Source organism: Ovis canadensis, chromosome 5 (assembly GCF_042477335.2).
Source record: "Ovis canadensis isolate MfBH-ARS-UI-01 breed Bighorn chromosome 5, ARS-UI_OviCan_v2, whole genome shotgun sequence".
NCBI classification, from domain to species: Eukaryota; Metazoa; Chordata; class Mammalia; order Artiodactyla; family Bovidae; genus Ovis; species Ovis canadensis.
Window position 1 is genome coordinate 26,147,474 of NC_091249.1, and position 20,169 is coordinate 26,167,642.

Sequence of the window (20,169 nt, forward strand, 5' to 3'; positions counted from 1 at the left end):
TGACTGCCTTCTTGCTCCAGGCAAGAGAGGAGACCCTGAGCAAAAAGGGAAAAGCTTCTAGAAGTTAAGAAGAGAAGCAATGACAGTAACAATAAAGAATGTCTATCGTGGACCTCTAAGAAGTGACTTCCACAGTCCTTCCCTATCAGTCTGGTAGAAGCTATAATTATAATCTGTTGTTTAGTCACTAAGTCCTGTCCAGCTCTTTGTGACCCCATGGACTGCAGCCCAATAGGCTCCTCTGTGGGATATTCCAGGCAAGAATACTGGAGTGGGTTGCCATGTCCTTCTCCAGGGGCTCTTCCTGACCCAGAGATCAAACCCAAGTCTCTTGCATTGGCAGGTGGATTCTTTACCACTGAGCCCCCAGGGAAGCCTATTTTTATAATTATCCCCATGTTAAAGACAAAAGAACTTAAATGATTACCTTTCAAAGTCAGCAGCATGTCCCATAAACCTCCCTCTCTGTGGTATAGATATCCTAGGCCTCTACTCATCCTTCAGAGATGTGGGTTCAAACCCAACCTCTATGCCTCAGTTTTCCCATGTGAACATGGGGGATGTATATATTGTATCTCTCATGTGAGAATGTTAAGCAAATGAAATGAGATGATCATGCATGAAAGTACTCAACAGGAAGCCTGGCCATGATAAATATTATTAGATTACTATTAGCTAGAAGTTGTATTTCCCAAGAAGGAGGTGGGTGCAGGGAGATGGTGGGTCCATGAGGGTAACCCTTTTCCTGTACCCCAAAGACCTAAGGAAGGAGATGGAAGGAGATGGTAAGTTGTCAGGGATGTGGGGAAGAATGGGCACCATGTCAATGACTTCCAGTCCAAGGGTGTGCCAGCCAGTGCTCAGAGCCCTGAGCTGCCATCTCAGCCAATGCTTTCAGTCTCCTCAACTTACGTCAAGTTGGTGACCAGGCAGGAGAGGAATACGTCTTGTAGCTGGCTGCTTCTGTAGAGTTTGGTGACCTAGAATAAAGGGGAGGGAGGCTGGGTGAGAGGGAGGTCTCTTGGGGCTGGAGGGGGCCACTGGAGCCAGAGGAACAAACATAGGTCTTGAAGCAAGGGAGACCTGAGTTCTGATCCTGGTTCTGCCCTTAACTCCACTGTGCGCCCTTAGGCACAATGTTCCCTTTTCTGAGCCTCAATTTTCCCATCTGAAAAGTGGGGAGGCAGCTAGGGTACCAACTCCGGAATCTGAAATAACCTAGAACGTGTAGGTAAAGGGAAGAGTTGAAACAATCACTTAACAGATGCAGGGCAGGACTTCTCTGGTGGTTCAGTGGATAAGAATTCACCTGCCAATGTAAGGGATATGGATTCGATCCTTGGTTAGGGAAGATTCCACATTCTTCAGAGCAGCTAAGACTATGCCACGACTACTGAACCCATGCTCTGGAGCCCAGGAGCCACAACTACTGAAGCCTGTACACCGAGGGCCTGTGCTCCACAACGAGAGAAGCCGCCGCAATGTAAAGCCCACGCACCATGACAAGGAGTAAACCCCGATGGCCGCAACTAGAGAAAGCCCGAGTGCAGCAATGAAGACCTAGCACAACCAAAAATAAAATATAATAATAATAAAAATGGAAGGGGAACAGCTTAGAAAAATAGATGCATGTCAGACTGAGGAATAAGAGGGGCACTCAGGGTCAGGAGGGATCTGAGGGGTGAGAAAGACCTCCACCTTGTCACTGATGTCCCACAGCAGGGCGATGTACTCTGATGATGTGGGGTCTGGGTTGCTGAGATTCCAGTTGATGATGTGGAAATTTAGTTGGTATTCCCTCTGGAGAGATAAACTCTGGGGTGCATAGCCTGGAGCCACAGAGAGGAAGAAAAGACAGACAAAGACTTGGCTTTTAGCATAGAGACATGGTGGCCCAGGGGACACCCTACCTACCATCATAATCTAAATCAGGTCCATATGTTGGAGACTTTAGGGGCTCATGAATGGAAAGTCACCCCATAGAGGAGGAAAATTGGAATTTTATAAGAAATCTCCTGAGCTGAGCTTTTCTGCTTGAGCTTATGCAGTTCCTACTTCCTGGAATGCTCTTCCACCTTCCTCTTTTCCAGGAAAACTCCTATTCCTACTTCAGGAGCCCACTGAGATGGAGCTCAATAAGAGCAGGCCCTCATCTGTCTTGTTCTTGTCATGTCCAATGCCTAGTATAGTTTCAGGCACATAATCTCCTCCTCCAGGAAGCACTCTTTGACTTGCCCTGCCCGTGCACTCCCATGGCACCCTGTTAATAATAGTGTCTCTGCCTTTTCTGTGTCCCCAAGTAGTATTTTTAAAAGTTTATTATATTGAAGTATAGTTGATTTACAATATTGTGTTAACTTCTACTATGCATGCGTGCGTGCTCAGTTGCCTCAATTGTGTCTGACTTTTTGCGACCCTGGGAACTATAGCCCACCAGGCTCCTCTGTCCATGGGATTCTCCAGGCAAGAATACTGGGTTGCCATGCCTTCCTCCAGAGGATCTTCGAACCCAGGTCTCCCGCATTGCAGGCAGAGTCTTTACTGCTGAGCCACCAGGGAAGCCCAATTTCTACTGTACAGCACAGTAATTCAGTTATATATTTATCTTCCACATTCTTTTCCATTATGGTTTATCCCAGGATATTGAATTTGGTTCCCTGTGGTATAAACTAGGACCTTGTCATTTACCCATTCTATATACAATAGTTTGCATCTGCCAACCAAACTCCCACTGGATCTCTCCCCCATTCCCCTCCTGCTTGGCAACCATAAGTCTGTTCCCTGCGAGTGAGTCTTTTTCTGTTTCATACATAGCTTCATTTGTGTCCTATTTTAGATTTCACATATAAGTTATATCATATGGTATTTGCCTTTGTCTTTCTGACTTACCTTACTTGTGTCCCTAAGTAATCTTTAATTCCCTTGATTATGACTTTTTCAGGAATAAAACTTGTGTATTCTATCTCCATGCCCAGAATATGGTTTGGTACAGAATGGTCACACATATGAGTTTGTTGAATGAAAGAATGTGAATTGCAATGGATCCCCAAATATTAGGACTGAGATACTCAACTTTCGTTTGTTCACTGATTCATTGTGTATTACAGTGTATCGACATATTAAGAACAGGATCCAGTGCCATGTTAAACAAACACTAATTCTGTAGAGTTGGACCATTAATTAATTGCTGTGAAGTGTGATAAGTGTTGGGCTTCTAAGGTGGTGCTAGTCAAAGAACCCGCCTGCCAATGCATAAGAGCCCTGGGTTTGATCCCTGGGTCTGGAAGATCCCCTGGAGGAAGGCATGGCAAGCCACTCCAGTATTCTTGCCGGGAGAATCCCATGGACAGAGGAGCCTGGCGGGCTGCAGTCCATGGGGTTGCAAAGAGTCGGACACGACTGATGCAACTGAGCACGCATGCATGTGATAACTGTTGGTCTGGTGCTCAGTTAGGAGCAATGGGACCATGTTCAGCAGGGTTTCTCATCCTCAGAACTACTGAAGTTTGAGGCTATATAATTCTTGGTGGTGAGGGTCTGCTGTGCATTGAAAGATATTGGTTACATTCTTGGCCTTTATCCACTAGATGCCAGGAGCACCCTCCCCTACTGTAGTAATCAAAAATGTTTCCAGACACTGCTGAGTATCTCTCAGTGGGGCAGAAATCACCCCCAGGTAAGAACCACTGCCATGGAAGAACCTTGCATTGAACTTCAGTCCCAAGAAATCCCATGGGTTAGACATTTTGGTTTTGAATGAAAATTCATTGACATTCATTTCGTCAAAGAATTTCATGCTATTTTCCTGAACTAATAAGGAAGACCAATCCCATGGAGGTTTGGAAGGTGCTCCCCAGATAGAACTTGGGCTGACTTGTTCAAGAGGAAATAAAATAGAACAGGGACAAGTAGTGATCCCTGTTAATCCAAGCTCAGCATAAACACTCACCATTGATGAAGAGGCTGTCCTTGACCAGAGTGTAGAAGCCCAGCTGGGTGACACCATGGGTCAGTTGGCTCAGCTCCCAGTAAAGCTGCTCTATGTTCAGCCTGTGGCCCATGGGGTCAGGGTGGTAGGTGCAGATGACATACACGCTGGTGGCTGCACCATCCTTCTCAGGTCTAGGGAGAGGGAGGTGGGAACTCAAGAAAGAGGTCTTGAAACCTCTGGGTGTGGGGCCCAGAAGAGGGAGAAGCAAGTGAGAGGTCAGTGGGAAGACTGAGAGAGGGGTGGACACCAAAAGTGGTCTTTACTGGCAAATACTCAGGAAAAGGTCTTACTTGAGGGAGATCAGTCTGCAACCTGAGTAGAAGGGGCCCAAGCTGCTCTTCTGGAACAAGGATCCAAGCTGGGGAGGTAGGAGAAAGATGATGAGCAGAAAAGACAGGCACTGGGGCAGAGGATACATGGGAGTGATCCCACCAGTGGTTGCTGGGACCAGCATCTCACCAGGTGATGTAGGATCATCTTGGTGGAGTTGAACATCGCGGAGCCATTGCTCATGTCTGATGAGTATGGAAGGTTGGAGATGGTGAAGTTAAGTGTGAGGGTCTTCAGCTTGTATCCCATAGCTGCAATAAGAGAGGGGGATAGATGGTTATCACTGAGAGCCGACCTGGAACCACATCAGAGTTCCATATTCTTTGTATTTGGTTGTCTTCCAGTAGCACTACCACCCACCAAGTCAAAACCAGTGTTATCTGTTCAGCTCCTCCTCCCTCATCTCCAGTTAATACCAGCTGTGCTTGCAGAACAGTTCCTCCGTACATCCCCTCTCTCCACGCCTGTCGCAGCTCAGGTCTTATCTTCTCTGACCTGGACTGACACCCCAGCAGCCTCACTGGATGCCCTTACTAAAGGATGTTCTCTACACTGAACACTAGAAGAAATTTTCTTAAATAAAAACCTGACTCTTGTCATCACTGTTCTAGGACCACATGTGGCTCCCTATGGCCTTCAGCATACGTTCAACTTTTTTGATCTGGCACTCAAAGTCCTTCTTAATCTGGTTCTTGCCAACCTTTGAGCTTAATGTGTCCATTTGCTTCATCTACACCAGGGCTTCCCTGGTGGCTCAGACAGTAAAGAATCTGCCTGAAATGCAGGAAATCCAGGTTCAGTCCTTGAGTCTGGAATAACCCCTGGAGAAGGGATACCTACCCACTCCAGTATTCTTGCTTGGAGAAGTCCATGGACTGAGGGGCCTGGTGGGCTACAGTCCATGGGGTCACAAAGAGTCAGATGTGACTGGGCAACTAAGGGATACATCTACTCCAGCTTAAGCTTTAAACTTCATGCAAACCAAATTCCTCCCAGTTCTCCCCATACGCTATGCTGTTTTTGACCACTGACATTTTTGCTCATGGAATCCCACCAGCCAGGAAAATTCTCATTCCCTATTTGCCTGGATAGCTCTTACTTTTACTTAAAGACTCAGGTCATATGGAAGTTTCTCCAGAAAGCCTTTCCCTTCTAAATGGTGCCAGGGGCCTTTCCCCAAGACATACATTTTAATAGTCTGTTAGTCTCACAAGAGTGGGGGCTCCATGAGGGCCAACATCAGATTGAATTGTTGGTATAATCTTTGAGATAAGCGTGATGGCCCTAAAGCCAGAACTGTACACCCTGGCCTCCCAGATTCTATGTTACAATTGGCTGGTGGATGTGTGGGGCTGGAGAGCTTCTCTTGGGAAGGAAAAGGGGCCTCCGATACCTGTGGTGGATTCCGGTTGCACAGGTGATGGTGAAGTAGGAAGGAACGTGGTAGCTGGTGCAGGAGCTGTGGAAAGGGGAGGTATAAGGGAGGAACACAGCCCATCCCCAGACCTGGAGAAGCCCCCCAGGCTCACCTGGGCTGTATAAGTGGTTGTCCAAGGACAACCATTCATAGGTCTACCATTAATGAGTGAGAGCAAAGGAATCATTGTGTAAGTAGAGGGAGGAACAAACCCGTGAGTGAAATGAACCCAAGAGAGTGGGTAAACGAGAGAGAGACTGAACAAAGAGGACAGACAGATGGAAGGGCAGAAATATGGACAGATGGATGGGATACCTGGATGGATCAAAAGAAGAATGGACAAAAGGAGGATCAAAGAGGAGAGAAGGATAAACACAAGGAAGAGAAGTTGAGAGATAGATGGAGGTGAAGAAGGAAAGAAGGAAAAACCGGTGTATAGGCAGGAGGACGGTTGGATGGATGAGTGGATAGATGGGTGGATGGATGGAAGGAAGAAAGGGAGGGAAGGGGGAAGGGAGGAAGAGGTCCGAGAGCAGGTATAACTGGGAGGATAGAGGAAGGATTGGTGAAAAGACAGGTCAAGTGATCATTACAAGTGTGAATGGACAAATATGGCCAAACTTCTGAGTAGCCACTAGAGCTTGCACTTTGACATTATGACCCCTTCTGCCTCTCCTATAAAAGATTTTGTTATCAGGAGGCAGAGACTACAAGGTCATTATATGACCTCAACCCTTATTACTGTAGGGAATGCTCGTTCAAATTTCTTCCTCCAACCCAGAAGGGTGTGGAAAATTCGGAAAGCCAATACCATGGCTGCGGGTCCCAAAAAGAGACCAAGGACTCATCATCCTTTCTCCCACTGACACTTTGTCCAGATCCAAGAGACGCAACCTGAGTCTGAGGCAAGCTCCCTTTGTCAGTGAAAAGAAAAGTTAGGCTCAAGACCACTGGAGGCTGAAATGGACAGTGGATGAAAAGATACCTACTTGTAGGAGGCTCCTCTGGACCACGTTCATTATAACCTGGATGCAAAAGAGCCGCACGTTAAGGGGAGGTGGAGGAACAAGCCCAGATAGCCCTCCCTGCCTTTGTCCACGTGGGGTTCCTTTCTGGATGCCATTCCTTCTGTATCAGGTGAGTATCTATGCATCGTCTAGGATCAGACTCACATGTCATCTCCATGATTAAAGCTTTCCTGACCTTTGGATTAGAAATTAATTGTGGGACTTCCCTGGTAGTCCAATGAGTAAGACTCCATGCTTCCAATGCAGGGGGTGCTGGTTTGATTCCTGGTTGGGGAACCAAGATCCCACATACTGCACCAGACAGCCAAAAAGAAAAGAATAAAATGGGCATCATAAAGGACCAGGATGTCTCCCTGCCTACCTGATGGGGCAATGATGATAAGAAAGTGTGAGCTGTCAAACTCTGTTCCCAGGTGGGGGACAGACAAGGGAACCAGAGTATAATTTCAGTCAACTTCATCACAGCTGTGCACTGACCGTCAGGGACCCCTTAAGGGTCACCCTTTCAAATGCTGTTTCTTTCTGCATTTGACGCTCATTCCCAGTGTGTCTGAAGCTTGGATCTCCTAGATGTTCAGAGTGCCTGCCTTCCTTCCTGGCTAGAGGCCCCATCCAAGAGAGAGGCCCATCCTGGTCAAAAGTGAGGAGTGGGACACAGGAAATTCTACTCAATACTCTGGAATGGTCTATATGGGAGAAGAATTTTTCAAAAAGTGGGCATATGTATATATAAAAAAATAAGCAAAATTTTTAATCATTTCAGTTACACATTTAAATAAGATAATGATGTTTAAACCACTAAATAAAAGGAAGAAATAAAGGAGGTCAATGACTTAAAAAAAATTACCCAAAAATGATGTAGAATTTAGAATTAGATGCCATGTCATTTGTGAGTAGTGATGGTTTTGCTTCTTCCTTGCTGGTTCGTGTGTCCTCTGTTTCTTTTTCTTGTCTGATTGCTGTGGCCAGGAATTCCAATGCTATGTTGGGTACAGGTGGTGAGAGTGGGCATCCTTGCCTTGTTTCTGGTATTGGGGGAAGGGCTTTCAGCTCTTCACCATTGAGTGTGATGTTGGCTATGGGTTAGTCATAGATGGGTTTGTTGTGTTGAGATGTGTTCCCTCTGTACCACCTTTGATGGGGGCACTTCAGTTGTAAATGGGCATTGAATTTTGTTGAGTGCCTTTTCTGTATCTATGATCACGAATTGATCATGTGATTTTTATCCTTCCTTTGTTGGTATATTGCATTACATTGATTGATTTGTATATGCTGGACCATCTTTGTATTCCTGGAATTGACCTTATTTAAGCATGGTATATTAAAAAAGAAAGTGAGAAGTGGGGGAAAGGAGACAGATATGAGCTATTCTTTCCCTAAGTCTCCCCTAGAAAGATTTTTTTTTTGTGGCCATGCCCCTCAGCATGTGGGATCTTAGTTCCCTGACCAGGGATGGAACCCATACCCTCTGCATTGGAAGCATGGAGTCTTAACCACTGGACTGCCAGGGAAGTCCCTAGAAAGATTCTTCTATGAGTTAAATGCATAGAATGGAGCACAATGTTGGATCCTGAAAACAGTCTTGTACCCTGACTCTCCCACTCTCAAGCCACACCCACTTGGGCAAATTACATAATCTTTCAGAACCTCGGTTTCTTTGTCTCTAAAATGGGTTTGATCAAGGACCAGCTTTGCAGGGTGGCAGTGTGAGTTCAGTGTGGAGTCAAGATTCATAATAGAGTCTGTCTCAAGGTTTCCCCTGAAGAACTGATTAGCTAATAGAGACTCTTCTGGAGTTAGGGTGTGGACCCGGTGAGGTGGGCTGAGAACCACTCACCATTGAGGTAGAGACTGTCCTTGTCCAGAGAATAGGGACCCAGCCGGGTGATGCCGTGGGTCTGTCTGCTCAGCTCATGGAACACCTTCTTGGCCAGCAGACTGGGGCCACTGGGGGACCGCCGGTAGGTGCAGAGGATGTTCACACGTGTCTTGGCACCATTTTTCACAGACCTGCGGAAGGAGAGGTTGACCTTTGGGAGATGCAGTCCACTTGGCACTTCTTTACCTGTGGTCACCACATACACCTCACTTCCTGTGTTCCAGCCTTATTGAACCATTCTTAGTTTCTTCACCTAGTCGTACTCTCTCACCCTAGGATCTTTGCACATGCAGTCACTTCTGCCTGTAAGTTTCTCCCCTTCTTTCTTTACTTAGGTAATTTCCTGATCATCCTTCAGGTTGCCACTAACATACTTCATCCTCCTCCTCCAAGAAGTCTCCCAGACTGGGTCAGGTTCCATTCAGGTTCCCACAGTATCCCATGCTTGTCGAGTCACAACTCTGGTTATCTTCTATGTGAGCGTATGTTATTTGTCCCTCTTCCCTCCAGATGGTGACCTCCATAAGGTCAGGGAATAGGACAGCCTAATTCACTTTTGTCATATGGAACCCCCCTGTACCTAGCACACTGCCTGCTCTGTGTAAAAACCCAAGTACTGCTGAATGGGTTTTAAAATGTAGTTCATCCATCCAGGGGGATGTTATTTGGCCTTAAAAAAAAGAAGGAAATTATGGCAAAGGCTGCAGCACAGATGGACATTGAGAACATTATGTTAAATGAATTAAGCCAGTCACACACACACAAATACTGTATAATGTACACTTCTATGAGGCACCCAGAGTTGTCAAGTTCATAGAGAAAGAAAGTAGAATGGTGGTTGTCAACATTTAGGGGTAGATGGAAATGAGGCGCTGTTGTTTAATGTTTAATGGGCATAATTTCAGTTTTGTGAGTTCTGGAGCCTGGTCGCACAGCAATGTGAATGTACGTAACACCACTGAGCTATGTGGCCTTCCCTGGTGGCTGAGCGGTTACGAATCCACCTGTCAATGCAGGAGATGCAGGTTCAACCCCTGGTTTGGGAAGATCCTCTGGAGAAGGAAATGGCAACCCACTCCAGTATTCCTGCCTAGGAAATCCCATGGGCAAAGGAACCTGGTGGGCTGCAGTCCATGGGGTCGCAAAAGAGTTGGACATGACTTATCAACTAAACAACGATGACTGAACTATACACTTAAAAAGTTTCATGTGATGTGTATTTTACAATTAAAAAATCAATTGGACATACGGTAGATATTCATTTAATAGGAACTCTAGGGAGAATCCCAAGGACGGCAGAGCCTGGTGGGCTGCCATCTATGGGGTCGCACAGAGTCGGACACGACTGAAGCGACTTAGCAGCAGCAGCAGCAGCATGGTAGGGAGAGATTAGAAGGGTTTAGAGTTGTTTAGCCCCTGAATCCCTTGATCTTTGATGAGACCAATCCTACAAAATGTGATACAATAGACCCTAAAAAAGGTTCTTGCAAAACCAGCACTTCAAAAATGCACGCGTGTATACGTGGAATCGAGAGAGATGGTACTGATGAACCTACTTGCAGGGCAGCAATGGAGATGCAGACAGAGACAGCAGACCGGTGGGCACAGGGTGGGAAGGAGAGGGTGGGGTGACTGGCAAGGGTAGTGTGGAAACATACGCATTACAAAGGTAAACCAGATAGCCGGTGGAAGCTTGCTGCATGACTCAGGGAGCTCAAACCAGTGCCCTGTGACTACCTAGAAGGGACATATGTATACCTATATACATACATATACCTATACCTATGCATGTAGACATACGTATACCTATACCTATGTATGTAGACATAGGTATATGTGTACCTATGTATGGCTGATTCATGTTGATGTATGGCAGAAACCAATGCAATATTGTAAAGCAATTATCCTTCAATTAAAAACAAACTTTTTTTTTTTTAAATGCATGCCTGCAGTGGCATTTACACCTCCACAAATGGTGAGAAGAACTAGGTGTCTAGTGCTAAAGAAAGACATGCTACAAAAATGTTCCCATGACAAGAAAAAAATGTAATTATGTGTTGATGGGTGTTAACTAAATGTATTGTGGTAATAATTATTTTACAATATACAAACATATCAAGTCATTGTGTTGTACACTTTAAACTATTAATAATACGATGCTATATGTCAATTACAACTCAACAAAACTAGAAAAGATGAAAATAAAATGACACACCAAAGGAAGAAAGGAAAGAAAACATTCATCTTCCTTGAAAGGACAGTATAAATTCATGTGTGTGCGTGTGTGCTAAGTCGCTTTAGTTGTGTCCGACTCTTCACGACCCTATGGATTGCAGCCTGCCAGACTCCTCTGTCCATGGGATTTTCCGGGCAAGAATACTGGAGTGGGTTGCCATTTCCTGCTCCAGGGGATCTTTCCAACCCAGGGATTGAACCTGTGTCTCCTGCTTGGCAGGAGGACTCTTTACCACTGAGCCACCTGGCAAACTGTTCTCCCATTTCTATTACTTTACGCTCTCACTACCTTTGAAATCACTTTACTTAGATATTTATTCTGCTATTAGGTATCCGTTTTATTGACTAGATGTGGGCAGGTCTACTGCCTGCCACCCAGAGTACCACCTGCCTCAGAGGCTGTACCATCAGTGTCAGTTGAATGAAAATAGGAATGGAAAGTGCTTCACCCATACCAGCAGCTCACAGACTGACCAGGAGAAGTGAGATTAACTCTCAGTAGACACGGAATTTCTGCTCAGGGTGATGAGAAATTTTGGGAGTAGACAGTGATGATATTAGCACACCACTGTGCATGTAATCAGTACCACTGAATTGTACACTCAAAGATGGCTACAAAGGCTAATTTTACATCTGTATTATTTACGTTATTGGGCTTCCCTAGTGGCTCAGTGGTAAAGAACCTGCCTGCCAAAGCACGAGACATGGGTTCCATCCCTGGGTCGGGAGGATCCCCTGGAGAAGGAAATGGCAACCCACTCTAGTAGTCTTGCCTGGAGAATCCCATGGACAAAGAAGCCTGGATGGCTATGGTCCATGAGATCACAAAGGAGTTGGACATGACTTAGGGACTAAAACAATGATAACAACAACAAACAAAATTATGTTATCACAATTAAAAATAATGAATAATGTAATGTGAAAAAAGCGGATGCAGAATAGGACCCTCCAAGGATAGCCTGCTGCCTCTGGGGGCAGCTCCCACAGCCAGGAGTCCACGTCCTTAGGCGGTGTGCCAGCGGCGGGGGTGGTGGGGGTGTTCTCACCTTAGGGAGATGACCCTGCAGCCCGCATACCGGGCACCCAGGCTGCTCCTCTGGAACAACGGGCTGAGCTGGAGAGGAAGGAGAGAGCCATTGGTGGTCACATGTGGGCGTTGGTCCACAAGAGGGGCACAATGGGGTGAGTGGGGGAAGCTGGCATCTCACCAGGTGCTGCATGAGGGTGTCTGTGATGTTGAACTTGTGGGAGCCTGGGTGACCCATGTCTGCAGAGTAGCGCAGGTTGTTGATGGTGAAGTTCAGCGTGAAGGGCTCCTCACTGACCTCCCCAGCTACAGTAGGTAGAAAGAGAGTCCAGGCTCACTGGGAGCTTGGGTCCCAGCGTCCACCCAGATGGGGCTTCCAAGGGTCCTGTGTCTTCTGCCTGATCAATCTGAAGGTCACTTGTTGATGTGATGGCTCCAGCAACCAGTGAGGGTTGGCTTAATGATTTGGGGACTCATTTTTTGAGCCCTGATGTAGGCGTGGAGGGCTCTGTGAAAACACTGGTGGCTTTGTTCTTTCCCAGGAGAAAAGAGCATTGATGACCCCAGACATCTGTCATAGTCTCTCTGTTCTCCAACTCTCTGTCTCTGTCTGTCTCTAGGCACATATATTTATATTTAAATATAAATTTATAAGTGAATGTATACTATATAAACATGTAATTAATATATTACATATTATGTAATATATAAATAAATATACATATCTTCCCATATATATGTGTGTGTGTGTGTGTGTGTGTGTGTGTGTATTTCTTTCTCTTTCTTCTCCCCTTACAGACAGGTATGCCAATCTTTTATGCATTGGTTAAAAAAAACCCAACAATCTAGTAGCTATAACCAACCTTTCAGGATCTCAGTGAACTGATGTGTAAGATAATATAATAATGACTCCTGCTTCAAAGGTTGTTATGAAGTTTCAACAAGTTAAGTTTTGTAAGCCATTTAAGAAGCACAGTGCTGGGAACAGATGGATCAATAGTTGGGGTGACATGCACAGACCCCAAGAGAAGTAGAATAAATGAATCTATGATGCAAGTGAGACCAGAGACCCCTTGACTTGACTCTAGACTAGATAAGCACAGCAGGAGCTAAGTGATTAAGTGAAACTTTCCTCTGGGATAAAAGTTCACTTCTTTTCTCCTCCTTTCCCTCCGCTCCTTTCTATGTATCACTACTTCCAGATTTCCTTCTGTTCACCTTTCCTTCCATCCTTCCATATTTCTTCCCAAACATTTGTCCTTTCTATTTTCCTTTTGTTCTTCCTTCTATCCTTTCTTCCTTTTTTCCACCCACCTGTCCGTACATCTGTCCTTTTATCCTTCCTTTCCTCTATCCACCCACTCATCCATCCACCCACTCATCCATGTGTCTTTCCTACCTCACTCTTTCCCTTCCTTCTTCCCGTTCTTCTCTCCTTCTATGACCTTTCTGCCCCTCTTTCCTTCATCCCCTGCTTCCTTCCATCCATCTTTCCTTGCTCCCTCTCTCCTTCCATCATTTCCTTTCTTCCATCCATCCATCCTCCTCTCATTCCATTCACTCCTATTTCCCTCCTCACATCTGTTTATACATCCTCCCTCCTTCCCTTCACTTTCCCTTCTTTCATTCATCTTTCTGCCTTTCCTCAGCTCATCCATCTTCTCTCTCTCTCTCTCCTTCCACTCATCACTTCTTTGATCAGTGACGGACCCAAGGACAGTTTGAGAGTGTTGAAATAACACACTCCTAAGGCAAGGGTGAGTCTCCCTGATGCGTTAATGGTAAAGAATCTGCCTTCCATGCAGGAGGTGCAGGATACGCGGGTTTGATCCCTGGGTTGGGAAGATTCCCTGCAGGAGAAAATGACCATCCACTCTGGTATTCTTGCCTGCAAAGTCTCATGGACAGAGGAGGCTGGGGAGGCTACAGTCCACGGGGCACAAAAAGCTGGACATGACTTAGTGACTGAGAAAGACAAGGGCGGTAGATTCTTGAAAACCTACAAGGTTCTCATTACAGGATTTGCTGGGAATGCATTTCAGTGAACACCTATTATGTCTGGTCCATGAAATAGAATATAATAGGTGTGCACCAAAAATCAGCATGTCTTTTGAGATAAACTCACTATAAATAGCAAGAAGTGACAACATGAGTTTTGGAATTGTATGAACTCTTGGTTTACCTATTTGTCTGCTGTGTAGCTTGGTATTCTGAGTCTGAGTTTCCTCACTGTAAAATGGAGCAAAATCACATGACTGTATGGAAAATTAAGGTATAGAGTGTATATACTTTAATGAATTGTTCCCCCATTCATATGTTGAAGCCCCAGTCTCAGTTCCTCAGAAGGTGACTGGAGACCTGCCTGGTGGTCCTGTGGCTAAGATTCCCAATGCGTGGGACCTGGGTTCGAGCCCTTGTCAGGGAACTAAGATCTCACATGCCAAAACTAGGAGTCTGCATGCGGCAACTAAAAAACGATCCTGCATAAGCAACTTAAAAAAAGGTCCTGAATGCCACAACTAAAGATCCTGCATGCCATAACCAGCATCCGAAGCAGTCACATAAATAAATAAAATATTTAAAAAAGAGGACCAAGGGCATGGTTTTAGGAGAATTAAAATGCAAGCCACATGAAGGTCCGAATATAGTGGGATAACGTTGTTGTTTTTCAATCACTCAGTCATGTGACCCCATGGACTGTAACCCACCAGGCTCCTCTGTCCATGGAATTCTCCAGCAAAGAACACTAGAGTGGGTTGCCATTTCCTTCTCCAGAGGATAACTCTGACCCAGGGATTGAATTCACGAGTCCTGCATTGTGCGTAGATTCTCTGCTGCTGAGCCACCAGGGAAGCCAGGTGGGAGAACATAAATATGTCTAAAACCTCCTGTCTAAAACTTCCCACCAGGATCCAGGAGAGAGAGAAGGGATGAGGTAGGGACCTTCCAGAAGCTTCCCTCATGGAGGACAGAGGGTGAAGAAGAAAAACTACTTCCCAATCGCAAAGTGGAGGCGGGCCAGGAAATCCAGGCAAGGCATACTCACTGGTGGTAGTGGGGGCCAGGGCTGCATAGGTGTAACCTGCGGAGAGAAGATGAGAGAAGCTGAATCAGCACTGGGGTGAACAGAAAAGATTAAGGGATATATGGTGTTCGTTCTTCTCTTTCAGACTGTCATACAGAATTAAGCAAGTCAAAAAGAGAAAACAAATATTGTATGTAAACGCATATATGGGGAGTCTAGCAAATGGCCCTGATAAACCTATTTGCAGGAATAGAGACAGAGACATAGAGAAAGGGCACGTGGACACAGGGGGGAAGGACAGGGTGGGATGAACTGGGGGATTAGCATCGACGCCTATACACTGTGTGTGTGTGCTGGGTTGCTTCAGTCGCATCTGACTCTGTGCGACCCTACATGGACTGCAGCCCGCCAGGTTCCTCTGCCCATGGGATTCTCCAGGCAAGAGTACTGGAGTGGGTTGCCGTGCCCTCCGCCAGGAGATCTTCCTGACTCAGGGACTGGACCCACATCTCTTATGTCTTCTGCACCGGCAGGCAGGTTCTTTACCACCAGCGCCACCTGGGAAGCCCTTATATACTCTGCTGCTGCTGCTGCTGCTGCTGCTGCTGCTGCTGCTGCTGCTAAGTCGCTTCAGTCGTGTCCGACTCTGTGCGGCCCCATAGACGGCAGCCCACCAGGCTCCGCTCTGCTACGTGTGAAATAGCTAGCTAGCAAGCTCCGAGAGCTGGTGATGGATAGGGAAGCCTGGTATGCTGCAGTCCACGGTGTTGCAAAGAGTCGGACATGACTGAGCAACTGAACTGAACTGGGAGGCTACTGTTTAGCAGTGGGAGTTCAACTCAGTGCTCTGTGATGACCTAGATGGGTGGTATGGGGGCGGGGCGGGGGGGCTCAGGAAGGAGGAGGGGTATACATACTTATAGCTGATCCACATTGTTGTACAGCAGAAACTAACACAACACTGTAAAGCAATTATGTGCACGCATGCTCAGTTATGTCTGACTCTTTGTGACCCCATGGCCTGTAGCCTGCCAGGCCCCTCCAGGATTTTACAGCCTTCCAGGCCCCTCTGGGATTTGCCAGGCCTCTGGGATTTTACAGGTGAGAATACTGAAGCCGGTTGCCATTCCCTTCTCCAGGGAATCTTCCTGACCCAGGGATTGAAGCTTCTCTCCTGTATCTCCTGCGTTGGCAGGCAGATTCTTTATCACTGAACCACCAGGGAAACCCCAATTAAAAAAAAAAATGAAGGAAGTTATTTCAAGGAAAAAATGAAAACGTGTTATTGAGAATTTGAAGCATTTTAATGGATTAATGTCATTATTGCTATTAGAACAATAAAATTAAGCAAAAGTAGTGACTCAGATGGTAAAGAATCTGCCTGCAATGCAGGAGACCTGGGTTCGATCCCTAGGTTGGGAAGATCCCCTGAAGAAGAGAATGGCAACCCACTCCAGTATTCTTGCCTGGAGAATTCCATGGACAGAGGAGCCTGCAGTCCATGGAGTTGCAAAGAGTTGGGCATGACTGAATGACAGACACTTTCACTTTCATACAAAAAATAAAATAAAAAATATTATACTTAAAAAAAAGATTAAAGAAGAGGGTGGATTTAGGGACCTATGTGGGGGAAAGCAGAGAAGAAGAGGTGGTGGAGGGATGTTCAAGAAGAAGCAAGCAGGCAACAAGACTGGGCAGAACCAAGTTATTACTTCATCATAATGAAGACAACCCAGACCCGGAGAAAAAGACGGATCAGAGCATCCTTTAGAAGAATGAAAACAATGGCAACTCAAGTCCCCCTCCTCTTGAGAGACCATGGCTATCACACAGTCCCTCACCATTCACGTAGAGGCTATTTCTGTCCAAACTGAAGGAGTCCAGTTGGGTGATGCCGCCTGTCTCACGGCTCAGTTCCCAGTACAGCTGCTGTTCGTTCAGTGCGGGTCTTGCAGGCTCAGAGCGGAGGCTGCAGACTACATTCACTCCGGTGGCTGCTCCCCTCTTTTCAGGCCTGGAGAAGAAAAGACGCAGGAACGTGGAGCACTAAGGAGGAGTCTGTCTAGGTATGAAAGGGAGGAGGCTAAGGGGGATGCTGAAGGCATTAGCGTGAGAGCCTGCAGGGGTTCTCCTGTGTCTTTCATCTGAGACCAGCCCCTAGCAACTCAGGACAGAAAACATTTTAATTAGAAATTTGCAGGGGCGTTCCCTGGTGGTCCAGAGGTTAGGACTTGGTGCTTTCACTGCCCTGCTTGGGTTCAATCCCTGGTGGAGGAACTAAAATCATGCATGTGATGTGACCAAAAAAAAAAAAAAAAAAAAAGAGGGGCTTCTCTGGTGATCCAGTGGTTAAGAATCTGCCTGCCAATGCAGGGGACATGGGTTTGATCCATGGTCTCGGAAGATCTCACGTGCTGCAGAGCAACAAAGCCTCTGTGCCACAACTGCTGAAGCCAGCGCACCCTAGAGCCCGAGTTCCATAACCAGAGAAGCCAGCACAGAAAGAAGCCCGTGCAACTCAACTAGAGAATAGCTAGCCACAACTAGGGAAAGCCCGCGCAGCAACAAAGACCCAGCACCACCAAAAGTAAATGAAAGCACAAATAAATCGATTTCTTTAAAAAAAGGAATTTGCAGATAGGAATTTGCACTGATTATCCCACTTCTTCGCAAAGGAGAGCTTTCATTTGAAACAAAATATCATACAGATTCTGTAAATAACAACATGATGCCTTGTTTCCAAGCATCGAGCGTAGCACCATCTGGGCATGAAGAAGGCATGAGGGGTCATGGTGGGCACTGGAGCTCAGTACTTCCAGGGACATGCTTAGCCACTGAGTCCAGCGCCCGGTGCAAGAGAGTCCACTGACCGGATGAATCATTCCATCTGGGGGAGTCTCACCTGAGCAACTCCAGCCTGCAGCCAGCATAGAGGGGGCCGACACTGGTCTTACTGAGCAAGACCCTGAGCTGGTGGGAAAGAGAGGGAGGTGAGCCGAAGGGATGAGAGGATACACAGGGACAAGGTGGACCTAACAGAGGCCGTCCAAGGGCTCTCACTTGGTGCTGTAAGATCCTTTCGGTGGCGCTGAACTTCAGAGAAGATGGGCGCCCCATGTCCTCCGTGTAGTGCATGTTGGTGATGGTGAAGTTCAGGGTGAAGGACACCAGGTGAAGGTCAGGGGCTGCAGCGGGGGAGGAAGAGAAGGATGTCCAGTTTGGGCCACAGTCATGGCCAAGGTTTCCTGGGAGACTGGGACTGACATACACACTGTGTGTGCTAAGTTGCTTCAGTCGTGTCTAATTCTTTGAGACCCTATGGGCCGTAGCCCACCAGAATCCTCTGTTCATGGGATTCTCCATGTAAGAATACTGGAGTGGGCTGCCATGCTCTCCTCCAGGAGAGCTTCCTGACCCAGGGGTCAAACCCACATCTCTTACATCTCTCTCATTGGCAGGCGGGTTCTTTACCTCTAGGGCCCCCTGGGAAGCCCATATGTACACTACTGCACATAAAACAGATAATTAATGAGGGCCAGCTGTACGGCAGAGGGAACTCTACGCAAGGCACCAGAAGCAAATTAAGGAAAGCTGTAGGCTTCTCAAGCTGAAGGAGAGAACAGGCTGGAATTGCCAAGACATCAGGAACCTTCATTCATTCATTCCGTGAGCACTTACTGAATACCTAGTGTGTGTGAGGTTCTGTGTTGGACTCTGCACACCCAAAGATGAACAGGGCATGGGGCTTCTCTAGTGGTCTAGTTGTTGAGATTCCACGCTACCGATGCAGGGGGACCGGGCTCAATCCCTGGTCAGGAAACTAGATCTGGTGTGCCACAACTGAGAGTTCACAACGCTACAACTAAGACTGGATGCAGCCAAATAAATAAAATATTTTAAAAAAGATAAGTAGGGCAAAGTCTTCCAGCGTGGCCAGTGGAGTGAGCAGGTCATTATGCTGCAGGGGAAGCTGGGGGTGGGGGATGGTGTGCAATTCCAGGATAGGCACCCAGCCAGTGACTGAGGAAAGATTCTTAGAGGAAGCATCATTTTAAGTGTGACCAAACCTATGAGTAAGAGTTAGGTGAATAGGAGCAGAGCAAGTGTTAAGCAGAGGGAGCAGTGTGGCTATAGTCCTGGCAGGTGGGCGGAACAATTACACTCAGAATGAAGAGCATTGGCCATGGGGGAGTGTAGATGTGAGACTGGAGGGATCCTCTGAGCCCAGAACACTGAGGCAGTGGCTATGCAGGACAAGGGTCCGGATTCAATTTGTAGACCAGATGGGGCCATCCAAAGATTGTCCACAAGAGAGGAATTAGGGCTTCCCTGGTGGTCCAGTGGTTAAAAGTCCGCCTGCCAATGCAGGGGACAGGGGTTTGATCCCTTGCCAGGAAGATTCCACATGCCACAGAGCAAATAAGCCCACGCACCTCAACTACTGAGCCTGTCTGCTGCAACTACTGAAGCCCGAGCACCTGAAGTCCGTGTTCCACAACAGAAGCCGCTACAATGAGAAGCCTGTGCACCGCAACTAGGGAGGAGCCCCTGCTCGCTGCCACTAGATCAAGCCTGCAAGTGGCAAGGAAGGCCCAGCACAGCCAAAAATAAGTAAATTAAAGTGAGGAATTATATGGACAGAGGCTCGTTGGGAGGGACACTGCAGGTGCTGTGGGGAAAACTAGGAAGCCAGTGTGGAAACTGCAAATAGAGATTAAGCAATGCAGATGCAGGGAAAGGAAAGACTCAAGACATTCCGAAAGGAGATGATTCTGTGATGGATGGACGTGGGTGGTAAGTGAGAGGGAGGGCTTAAGCTGGCACTCATGTCCCTGCCTTTGGTGATGGGGAGAAGGAACAAATTTGGGAGAGGATGATGTTGTTAAGGGTCAGAGACCAAGAGGTTGTGTGATGTCTGGCAGCTGGGTGGACCCAGGGTCGGGAGCTGCTGCGTGGTTGGGGCTGGACTCAGGGTTTAGATTCTGAACAACTGGACCCTAAGCAGCCAGATGGCCCTTAAGATCCACGGAAATGGATGTGTTCACTCAGGGAAGGTGAGTAAGCAATGAAGGAAGAAGTGATCTGGTGGGAATGATTTTGTAAAAATGGCCTGGGTACCAGTAAGAGCCTTCCTACATGTAGGCTTGGAGGATGGAACCAGAGAAGACACTGGGAAGAATGTGGAGGTCCCAGCAGCTGAGGAAAAAGACACCAGAAATGAAATTGAGAGTGGTACA

At 46.8% G+C, this 20,169-nt stretch overlaps 1 protein-coding gene across 1 annotated transcript in view; it reads right to left on the reverse strand.

The window, feature by feature from the left end:
- MUC16 (mucin 16, cell surface associated) overlaps positions 1 to 20,169 on the reverse strand; it is a 113,524-nt gene that overhangs the window by 12,757 nt on the left and 80,598 nt on the right. Inside the window, exons 38-51 of the mRNA XM_069590304.1 lie at positions 17,993 to 18,117; positions 17,835 to 17,902; positions 16,774 to 16,946; positions 14,954 to 14,989; positions 12,089 to 12,213; positions 11,927 to 11,994; positions 8,604 to 8,776; positions 6,728 to 6,763; positions 5,715 to 5,780; positions 4,451 to 4,572; positions 4,282 to 4,349; positions 3,950 to 4,122; positions 1,699 to 1,829; positions 913 to 980 (exon numbers count right to left, since the gene is read on the reverse strand). Coding sequence (XP_069446405.1) covers positions 913 to 980; positions 1,699 to 1,829; positions 3,950 to 4,122; positions 4,282 to 4,349; positions 4,451 to 4,572; positions 5,715 to 5,780; positions 6,728 to 6,763; positions 8,604 to 8,776; positions 11,927 to 11,994; positions 12,089 to 12,213; positions 14,954 to 14,989; positions 16,774 to 16,946; positions 17,835 to 17,902; positions 17,993 to 18,117 — 1,432 coding nt within the window. The remainder of the gene's footprint in view (positions 1 to 912; positions 981 to 1,698; positions 1,830 to 3,949; positions 4,123 to 4,281; positions 4,350 to 4,450; positions 4,573 to 5,714; positions 5,781 to 6,727; positions 6,764 to 8,603; positions 8,777 to 11,926; positions 11,995 to 12,088; positions 12,214 to 14,953; positions 14,990 to 16,773; positions 16,947 to 17,834; positions 17,903 to 17,992; positions 18,118 to 20,169) is intronic.